This window comes from Periophthalmus magnuspinnatus, chromosome 4, assembly GCF_009829125.3.
Source record: "Periophthalmus magnuspinnatus isolate fPerMag1 chromosome 4, fPerMag1.2.pri, whole genome shotgun sequence".
NCBI lineage: Eukaryota > Metazoa > Chordata > Actinopteri > Gobiiformes > Gobiidae > Periophthalmus > Periophthalmus magnuspinnatus.
Genome location: NC_047129.1, coordinates 22981510 through 22993079, shown reverse-complemented (window position 1 = coordinate 22993079; position 11570 = coordinate 22981510). Strand labels below are relative to the sequence as shown.

The following is an 11570-nucleotide window of genomic DNA, read 5'->3' as shown; positions in this document are numbered from 1 at the left end:
TGGTGATTTCCGTCATTCGGGGTCTGACATTAGGGGGAGATGCTGTCGGACCTATTTCTTGCAAGAAATAAACTCTTGTCTTTGCTTCAACATTCACCAGAGCCTGCAAAAGGAGTCTTATTTCAACACACTCATTTCTAAGTTGGATGTTTTTGCTCCTCGTCAAATCCGGCTCCCTGGACCCGCTCAGCTCCTCCGTCTCCGACCCAGCTCTCCACGACCGGTACTAACCTCACACCCTCCGACCCAGCTCACCTCGTCTCTGACCCCGCTGCCCACGATCTACTCCTGGACAATAAACAGCCCTGCTTTCATCTATCTGATCAATCTACCTTCATACTCGCATTTTAAAAACTGTAAAATAAACATTGTTAAACTGCTCCCCGTGTCCTGTCTCTTTGGTCCCCCTGTCAGTCTTTATAACACTAATGCTATTCAGGAACGATTCATTTCTGTCCTGTGAATGTGACTTATTTTAGTATCAATACTTGTTCAAACGATACATCTGCAATACTTTGTTTTAATATTGATTATTGTGCAAATGTACCCTTAAAAACATGCATTATTGATAAGGCTTGCCTCACCACAGATCCGACCACTAAGACCACTGACCACTACTGGAGTGTGCATCACGTCCTCCCTGTGTTACTGTGGCAGAGTCGTTATCTTATCCTGTCCCGCTCTTATCAGTAAGACACAGCACGAGGTTGAATCCAATACATTTAATTGTTTGATTCATTGCACGTTTGCTCAAGGGCAGTCACTGTAAAGCTTTAAAAAATACAATCTCCGTCTGATGCTCCCCACGAGGTTTAAAAATAAAAGGAATTTCATAATAATCATAATATACAGGACACATTTCTGTAGGAGAGAAAACGTGTGGTAAACATAGAGAGAGGGCAGCATAAAAGTCAGTGGCCTCCTTCAGAACAGGGGTTAAAATTTCTACAATATTTGAACGTTTAGTATTTAGTTCATGTGTTCGTATAATGTATGTTTGGAGCTAGTTTGATAGCATAATTGGGCAAGCAGATAAGAGCAATGTCATAGAGGTTAACGCAGAGTAGCTCGGTAAATTGGTAAAGATGTTATCCATTTTTTTCCCAAAATAAAGTAAATTACATAGCTGTTTAATTTGCTAAATTTGCAGTAGGTGGTTTAAACCCGCGTATACTGATGTTATGTTGCCTGAAATAATGACGCTCTGTGATTTGGTACTAGGTGAGTAGTGAAAAGTGCTATTATTTGTCATTGACTATTTGATGAATATTATTTTCCATTGAGAGGCTGTACTACTACTACTATTACTACTACTAGAGGTGTGTAGTACTCATTTTTGTGGCTATGCTTTGAAGATACCAGATTTTGTGTTTTGTTCAAATTAGAAATGCCAACAAGTTACTCTTCAAGCATCTTACTTGAGTAGTATGTTTCTATACTACTACTACTACAACTACTACTACAACTACTACCACTACTACTACTTAAACTTACACTTATACTTCATTTGTCCCTGATTACTGGTTTAATATTAGTTTTGTTCAGTTAGCTTTTTTGTAGAAAACACATTTTCTTTTCATGACGAAGTTGAAGGATAGTTGTTTAAAGTTGATACCTCTTCCTTTCACCTCTTCTATCCTTTGAAGATACCCGATTTTGTGCATTATTTCAAATTATGTGCTTTGTTTAAATTAGAAATGCCGACAGTTACTCTTCAAGTATCTCTTACTTGTAGTAGTAGTGCGTTTCTATACTACTACCACTACTACTACTTCTACTTAAACCTACATTTATTCTTCATTTGTCCCTGATTACTTTTAACAGATGGTTTGATATTGGTTTTGTTCAGCTAGCTTTTTATAGAAAACACAGTTCCTTTTAATGGCAAAGTTGAAGGATAGTTCTTTTAAGTTGATAGCTCTTCCATTCACTACCATCCAACTTAGCCATGACGTTGGTGCTCCTAGTACTTGTTACCTCTCCAAACCCTCCAATATGCTGTAAAACAAAACATCTCATACACTTTTTTTCACGAAACACTAAACAATTTCAACATTTCACAATTTATATTTTTATCTCATAGTTGGAATTTTAACCCCTTAGCACCTAAAGGAGGCCACAGTTACTTTCTTCAGAAGTAGGTAGTGTGAGGTTGAACAAAAGACATACATTTCCGTGTCTGTAAACACATCGGTGGCATACGAGATTTATACATTTATACGTAGTGCGATATTAAACTCTTCTGTCTTCGCTGTTGGTTTCTTCTTGGCACCTGAATGAACAGTCCTGAAAAGTCCGCTACAATCTTCCAGAGAAGAACTCTCGATAGTTCCCAAATGTTGAATGGAAGTTGGTGTGAAGCAGCGTGGTGAGTGGTTCTAATGTAATAAGTCCATGTTTCATAATTAAAGGTCTCTTCAAAGCCACTGTACCAGATTTTTACTGTCTTAAAAATATGAAAAACTAGTTAATTTTAAACTCCTTGCTGTGGTCCAATGTTATTCCTGACTTACCTTATGGATTTTGAGAATCCCAATTATTCACCATAATGAGTTTAACCTTTTCATAACTTTCAGAGATCAGAGTGGAGTTTGCTGTACTGGGGCAAGACACATTTTGCTCAAATACATGGGAAAAAATCTGATACAGGGCCTTTAATATGCATTATTCAATAATCTAGTTAGCTAGCTAGCTTTTGAATTTGTTTTTTTTCCTCATCATCTTATTTAAATAATTCTGTATATGTAGTGTATCTCAAAATGTATATTCCACTTTATGATGTCATCAAGTGGGAATCCAGGAAGTGCTCCATTATGTTTTAAAAGTCCATAATCTTTAACCAGACTCGACTTGAGCAATAAAATTAAAATTCATTCTAACTTTGGTGCTAGCAGCTATTGTTTTTAACCCTGTTTGAACTACCTCATTAGTAAGACACATATTTTACATGCTTTATAATATAGACTGAACTGCTTGTTTTGTATACACGTAAATGTGTTTTTATTTGAACTAAATAATGGCATAATTTGTGACCTATAAAATGAATAATTATAATGTAAATGATGATGCTATATTTCATGTAGATTTTGAGGGGACAACCACATAAAATTTCTTAAATCCCGTAATACATAACTATAAAAATATATGGACACTGAACACCACAATTTCCGCTACAGTTAATATTAAAGCTACAATTGGTGAGTGAAATTTAAAACAATATGTACAAACATGTAAACAGAAAAAGACAAGATGGATGAAAACAAAAAAAAGAATGTTTAATTTGGCAATATACAGAATTTTCAGTAACTAAAACTAGAACATAAAATATGTATGGTAAACATAAAAGTACATGTAAATGAGGGGCTGTGGCTCAGTTGGAGAGCACAAACCACAAACCACTTTGAAAGGTTGGCCATTCAATCCCAACTCCAACCCATTTTTTCTGCCCTTATCCAAGATACTTAACACCGTACCACCCAACACCGTAATGAGTAAATGAACATGACATGAAATTAAAGTAAATGTCTGAATATGTAAATGAGTAATATTGATTGTGCAACTATTGGACCATTGATGATCTCTGCTTGTTTTTGGCCTTATATTCTGCTGTTGTGTCATTGAGCAAGATACTTCAGCCACATGGCCAGTGTATGAATGTATTTGTATGGCTATGTTTAACATTCAATCAACAAATAATTTGTCAAAAATATCAATGCTAAGTACTGCATACATCCGCTGCTTCCCACTTTCTTCCATTTAATATTTGACCAACTTTGAATCTCCATAAACTGACCCGACGCAATTCCCATATTCCTTTTATAAATATCACGTAACATACATAATATTTCTTCAAATTAAAAAAATACTTTGAATCATCCACGGTCCACATAAAGAAACAATGTGCTTTTTCCATATACTTTAACATATCTTCCCGTAGTCATGGTTACATTTCCAAAACCCTTGATTTGCAAAGTCTGTCACGGCGGCTGCTCTCCATGAAACTTCCTGTGCCTGTACCTCCCGTTCTTCTCCTTGGCTGCGTTCACACACGCGTTGTGCTTGTTGGTTTGCAGGTGATTCCAGTACTTAACCAATTCGCCTGGCTGAAACTGATGTGACGTGATGAGGTGGCTATACTTGCAGCTAGAATACGAAACCCTCCAATGGTTGAAGAGAAATTCGTTCGGGGGCGGTTGCGGATCTATACGTAACTTGGCGAGGCAAATCCCCACATAAACATCTTCCAAATGCAACCTTCGTATGCTGAGCGACGCCTGGTAGATCAATTCTGCCAAATCCCCCGAAAACACATAACCAGTTCCTGAGCAAAAAATCGGATAACGCTCGCTTGGGTACAGCTCTGGCGGCATGTACCATTTGCTGTCCTTGTTTCGATTTGGTGCATATCCGCGCATCAAGTACCCCGTGAAATACCTTTGCTTCGGAGGTAATTCCGGTTTGAGCAGCTTTTGGATGAGATATTCCGTATTGATGAACATATCGCTGTCCGTTTTCATGACATAGGAAACACGCGGACAATGCGTCGCCACCCAGTTCATACCCATAAGCGTCTTGATGGTGAGGTTGTAGTATGTGTCTTGATAGTCTTGTTGGATAATATCGTGGTAGATTCGCGATTCCTCCTCGATCCTGCTTTGTAGCGAACTTTTTCCCAGCCCGAGAAGGAACAATCGGACGAATCCCAACCCCATCGCGATGCTTTCATTACCCCACGTTTGGCGGATCGCATTCCGGGCATCCATCTGCCCCGGTTCCGCAGCAATTAGCAAAATGAGAAATGGCGTATTGTCTTTGCATTTTAGTGGCTCATTCAGGATGTAGCGGTACGGTTGCGCGCTTAGCTTTCCCGTTACGTCCATTTCTTTTTGTAAACTGTTGTTAGCACTCATAGCATCGCCTAGGCCCATCACGCGACCTGAACTTCCACCCGTCTCGGCTTGCTGCGTGCTAAGGTTGAGCAAAGGTTTAGCCGCCACGTTAGCATCCTTAAACAAACTTCGTAACGAGCTATTCTGGCTTGCATCGACTTTGGGACTTCGGAATCCCCTTATCGTGTACGCTAGCGGGTTGTCTCTTGGTCCGGTGCGTCCCGGTAGCCAGTCCTGATGGCTAAAAAACAAAAATAACGTGAAGAGTAAAGCTAGCGATAGCAAGCCGGCTACGTGAGTCCGGAACAAGGAGCGCTTGAATGTCCAGGTCATCTTAACGGGACAGCAGTGGCGCCTTCTCCATTGCATTGTGGAGATCGGCAATGGCAGAAATGCTTAGGTATAGTCTGATCAATCATGTGGTTTACAAAGACGTTAATTTAAACCTGATTCAGAAAAATTGAAAGATGGAATCCAGGAAGTTCATTTGGTGATGGCACAAAGTTGACAATCCAAAAAAGGTCCAAAAATGTAGGCCAGGTGAGTCTTGGTCTTTAAAATCTGAAAAAGACAAATGAGAAAATAAATTGCTAGGTTACAAGTTACAAGTACAAATTAAATAATAATAATAATAAGATAGTGATGTATGAGAATGAGGATATCATTGTGTTATGGTAGAGTTTTATGCCACATTATACATGAATATTAAAATTTAAATCAGGTTAAAAACAATAGTTTGCCAGCATCAGAGTCATATTTAGACAATTTGAGTGCTGCATCAATTCCTGAGATGAGCACGTAATGATGTCACAAGGTGGAATTGAGCATTTTCAGCTACACTTAAATACAGTATTTATGAATGAAACAAAACACAACTCTCAAACACATCGTCCATAAAGAAACAACTTTACAATATGGTCAAAAGCTATTAAAAAGTGTATTGTAGCTGATTTTCAACCATGACCAATATAACTTCTCCTCCCACTACCATTTTTGCCTGGCATCGCTTTATAATTAGGTGCATTATTCATTCACTCCTCAGGCAGACTCTGTTGCTGGAAAGATAATTTCGATGCCACAGCTGCCCCAGGGCGAACTGCACAGACCTAGTTGCCATTCTGTGCCCATGGCTTAACTGACCATGCACCACCAATCACACAATTTCTCCATCAGTAACGCTTCTGGGCATATAGACAAAGAAATGTAGAAGACGGTCTTGCCATTTAAAAAATTGTCTGATTGCAATTAGATTTGGCGTTGACATTTTGAAACCCCAGAATTTAAAGTGCCCTACGCAACTTTTTTGGTGCAGGGTCTGCCACTAGCTTGTCTACATGGAGATGTTATTGCTTTGCCTAAAATATTACACAGTAAGGCATTAGACTTAATAATAATAATACATTTTATTTATAGGGCGCCTTTCTGGGCACTCAAGGTCACCTTACAATACAATATATACATATACAGACAGTTAAAATCTACAGTTAAAAGCATTCAGATAAAAAACATTGAAAAAGGACAGGGCAGTTGTGGATTATAAAGAATATGCCAGTCTGAACAAGTGGGTTTTAAGTTTAGATTTGAAGTGTGAGAGTGTGTCAGTATTGCGGAGGTCAGGGGGGAGAGAGTTCCAGAGCTTAACTATCTCCATGGGGACAAGCAGGTCGAAAATCAGATACTAATCGATAAAGCATTGAATTGATAAACTACAAATCGATAAACTACTAAAACTAAAACCTACAATCGAAACAAGATGCTCTTTTGAACAAGTATAGATACTAAAAATGTCAAATCAAGACAGAAATTACCCTTTCCTGAATATCTTTTATCTTGAGCTGTATCAGAACAAGTATAAGACCACATAGACTAATATACGCCCATGGACCACTATGGAATCTACCTGGACGACTGAGGGATTGCACAGATAAAACACTGCATAGTAATATAAAAGAAAGTACTATTATAATCAGTAATTAAAATCAAATATATCCCTTAGTATGGAAATCAAGTTTGAAATTTTAGTATTGCGGCAATATTAGGCAAAGATCTATGTAACGACATAGTAAGAATGCTATATTTTTTAATGTATGTTTGAATTAAAACACCCATATTGCAATAAATCCAATATTAGATCCATTTAATGTCATGCTGAGGATCAGTATATCAAGGGCCTATAGTATCCTATTGTCTGATCTATGTTATAACATTGTTTCCTCATCACAAACATAACCAGAGTTGTGTTTTGTTTCATTCACACGTTTAACACACAAACCCTGCACATTTAGTCTGAGTCAGGAAGTGCTTCTCTGTGTTTTTAAACTGCATATGCCTTTAAAACTACTACGGCACGGTGATACAGAGCATTTCGAGCATTGGGGATGCACACAGATGCAGGATTACTCAAACATGTGTGAATGAAACAAAACACAACTCCGGGTACGATTTTGAGGAGGCAACAGCATTATAACACGGCTTAAAGCTCACAAGAATCCACTTAACACAATTTAGGACTTTAACATTTGAGAGAATACTGCAAAAAGTACACACACACATATGCATTTCACATGTTTGTTGATGTTTAAACTACATGTTTCAGATAGAATAAGACCCCATGGACACACAGGAAGTTTTGTGATCCAATTTCCTCTGCCCCATTATAAATAAACAGCTATAATTGTCCTGATTTTGGTGGTAATTGTTTGAATGAGGCCTGTTCAGATCCACTTAAGTATAATAATGTTTGCTTTCCAGGCTGTAATTGGGCGGAGTTTAGTTACACAAAAACGAAAAAATCTTGGCCGCGTTCCCTCCTGCGTCTCTCCTCTCTGGCAGCAAGCCACGGGCCTGTTGTTGGTGTGTTTAATCCAAATTGTGACAGAAAATAAGCCACAATTTCTTAATCATTTCAATTTGTTTTGACACAAATTCAATAGACACCACATGCGCACCGCCCCCCTGGTACTGACTCTGCTTGGAGAGAGAGCCAATGCTGGTGGATAAACGTGGGATTTTGGAAAGATGACTTCACGTTCTGGAACAGAGAAAAGATTAACGGAGCTGTCAGGCCTTGAAGTCATTTAGAACAGACTGCAAAACAAAACATGCTTATGCTTTTACCAGGACCAAGAAGGAGGAGTTTTAGTTCATATTATCTGTTGGCTTCAAGTTGATTCAGGCTCGTTTGGCTGCATCTTTACACAGACACACCTCCACACTACACCGGATTTATTTGGGAATTCCGCTTTTATCAAGGAGGAGGAGGTTATTGGTGGAGTTTGGGTCATATTATCTGTTTGGTTTCATCTATATGCAGACACTACAGTCTGTGACTGGATGTGAATTTATTATAACACAACACTTTGACTTTGAAACACTGTAAAGGTCCCTCACTGGAGACTTGATGCATTATTATTTATTTATTTCACAGCAGTGTAATGCATGAGCACCTGCGTATTGTTAAATAAATCAGTACGGTGTATTTATTGGCTAATTGACATGGGCATTTAAAGCCAAGGAAGCAAAAGTTGGCACCGAACAAACCTTAGTTTTTTGGTGCCAGAATTTACCGGACCTTTTCGGTGCCCAGCTCTACAGAAAATGGAGGATGTCATGTAAAAAAGGGGATGTGCTAGTTAATAGTATTTTTGAAATAAATCAATTGGCCTAACACGTCTTTCGTTTTCCTTTTCTTTGGTATCCAATTAGTGTGCATCCTGCACATTATATCAAACTACTGCACATTGCATCAGCTTTGTCAAGTTGCTGTACAGTTATGTATCATATTTTGTATATTTATGTGGAACTGTCATGGGTGACATAGGCTCCTGGGCTAAGCAGAATCTTGTAACTAACTGTAAGGAGGGTTTGAGTAGAGCACAGGAGAGATTGTTAAAATACTGAAACGGATGACATCTGAAACCTCTTCAGGCATGTTTTTGAGGAGGGAACAATGCTATAATATTGTAGGAAGCTAAAAAAAAAAAGCTATTTAATAAGTTTTATGTATTGAGGTACAAACAAGTTTTTTATACCTGTTGCTTTTACATAAGGGAACTCTATATCTCCTCTCAGACTGCAGTAGCTCTGTGTTAAGCACATGAGAGGGATCTTTAAGGATCTTCAGAGCCTATCTCACAACTGACTTCTGAGAGATGTGTGTAGCAGTCAGAGTGGACACACCCATGATCTTACCAGCCAATATTACCTAAGGATCTGCCATTTATATTTGATAATCAGGTTTCCAAACCAGCTGACTATCCCGTACCTTAGCACAGACTCTATGTTATGTTCTATAGAAGTTCAGCATAATATATTGACTGAATCCAAACAGCCGTAATCTCCTGACAAAGCATGGACGCTGGAGTATCTTTGCACACGCTTGATGATCATGCAGCTCATATGCTCGTCCATGCTCCTTGTTCTATACTTATACAATTTTCTGTCCACGTATCGCGACCTCATTGTGGGCTCCAGTTGACCTGGGGTACACTCATTTTTTACACTCTTTTATTTTGTTCACATTTACATGTAAGCAGCAATCATCACATTAACACATTTGAACTCTTTAAGTTTAATTTTTTACAGTGTCTACACTACAATTTGCCAAGCTCAAAGGAAGCTTTTGGTGCTTTCCAAATGGATGGATATTTGGATGCATTTTAGTTGTGTTTGCTAACCTGCCCCGTGGCTACAGATGGAAACTAGCTTTAGCTAAATCTGGTGTAAAGCATCTCTTCTTTAAAGAGATTAATGTGTTTACACATGGTCTCTCTTGGAAAAAAAAACTAAAACAGTACTTGTGTGGTCCAATCTAAACTCTCTGCTTTTCATATTCGTCTGTGATGTCATAATCTTTGTTTAAAATATCATTGGAGATGTTGTGCTTTGCGAGTAAAGTCCCACCATATGGCATTACCCTTCTTGCATGTATTCATTTGCAGGTGTTTAAATTGTAAAGGAAATTCTCTTGACAAACAGATCTAAACTGTAGTTTGATGGCGTCTCTGTGGAGACAGACAGAACTCTGTGACTGCATACTGTGGAACATTTAATCAAAGAAATAGCATCTCCATAGAAACAAGCAGTTGCTGGACTTTACTCCAGAAAACTTAGTGCACTTCAAAATAACCAGGAAAATATACTGAACTACTGTTATTTTTCAATGAAAGTCAATGCAAACAAAACCTAGCGTGTTAGCTTGTGTCTATCCTATTATGAGCCCATTAAAAGCATTATTGAATTCCCATAGTGTTGATCTTGTCCAGCTTCCATTTTCTGAGAAAAAAAAAAAAATCAAAACAAAACACCCCACTGTGCTCTGTATTTCCCTGTCCACTGAGCACACCGCTCCTCTCCTGCCGCTCTAAAATTAGCCCTGCGCTACACTGTATCAGAGAGTTAATTTGATAAGGCGCGGATCTCAGCGTGCTAACCCGGTGTCATTAGCAGCTAAGCGCCTGCAGGGCTCCGTGCGCGTACAAATTACAGGTTAGCGCAACAGGATGCTAACGCTAAAGCTAGTGCTGTGTAGCAGGAGTCATCAGCCTCCAACAGAGAGGAGAGAGAGGGGGAAGACATATTTCAGATATAGAAAGACTGATATGTGGGAAAGGATGTATCAATAATGTAAAACATGCTAAATTGGCTTTTTATTCAATTTTTTTTTTTTTCCCACATATAAATAGAACATACACACACAAGTAACTTACTCTCAAATGTTTACGGTGCAGCTAACCAACTTAAATGCTACGTCCTTGAAAATGCCTGATCTTGTGAGGTCTTGGAAACTAAGCAAAGACGTGCCTGGTTATGACTTGGATGGGAGACCGCTGGCAATACCAGGTACCACACTGGGGTTGCTGTGTCCTTAGACAAGAGACTTCACCCACCTAGTCCATGGCCATGTCTCAATTGGACGGTTGCATACTTCGAAGTACCGTTTGAAGTACCCGGCCGACGAAGGGTACTCCTCCGTGGACCCTCCTTCAAAAAGGCCGTGCCGTACTTCAACTCCTGTCTGTGCGCTAACGTTATGTAGCTTACATTACATCGCCTAGCAGTACGGTTGTTCGCTCATGACCTAAACGTGTAGAATGAACACCAAACTAATTACAGCTTTATTTTTTATTCTTTATTATTTCATAGAAGAAGAGTCAAGGTGTCATCTTGTAGCTGTTAGGAATTAATCTTTCGCTTTGAATATCAATAGGCAAATATAATGTTTTTGGTGATTTTTTCCCATAACTTTAAGAAAATATACCTTGTTTCTCCCGTAGAAGAAGTCAGTGCATGATGGGATATAGCAGTGCGCAAAGTGTGCTCGGATGCACTCTTTGGTCATGGCCAATCTCCATGGAAAGCTGGAAACGCAGGGCACATTTGTCGTCCGCATTTGTGGGGTGTACGACAGGCCTTGTCATGCCGGAAATTATGTAAGTGCCCTTCAACGCACCCGACGAAGTGTGCAACCATCGAATTGAGACACGGCCTAGGTATGAATGTGGTGTGTGAGTGTGTGTGTGTGTGTGAGCATCTTAAGTGGGAGTGTCCAATATAATACTGTATAAATTAATGCATTATTATTATTACTGCCTGTTATTAAGACAGAGATAGAGAGGGTGAGAATGGAGAGAGGCTAGAGAGACAGGCTAGAGTTGGTAAACATAAAGAGGGAGACAGGAA

At 39.0% G+C, this 11570-nt stretch overlaps 1 protein-coding gene across 2 annotated transcripts in view; it reads right to left on the bottom strand.

Moving 5' to 3' along the window:
* Positions 1-3964: 3964 nt before the first annotated feature.
* The window catches only part of b3galt2 (UDP-Gal:betaGlcNAc beta 1,3-galactosyltransferase, polypeptide 2), a 29989-nt gene continuing 22383 nt past the window's right edge, over positions 3965-11570 (bottom strand). For both annotated transcript variants that reach the window (XM_033965758.2, XM_055221369.1), the window contains exon 3: positions 3965-5450. In XM_033965758.2, the coding sequence (XP_033821649.1) occupies positions 3978-5258 (1281 nt within the window). In that variant the 5' untranslated portion in view covers positions 5259-5450 and the 3' untranslated portion in view covers positions 3965-3977. The remainder of the gene's footprint in view (positions 5451-11570) is intronic.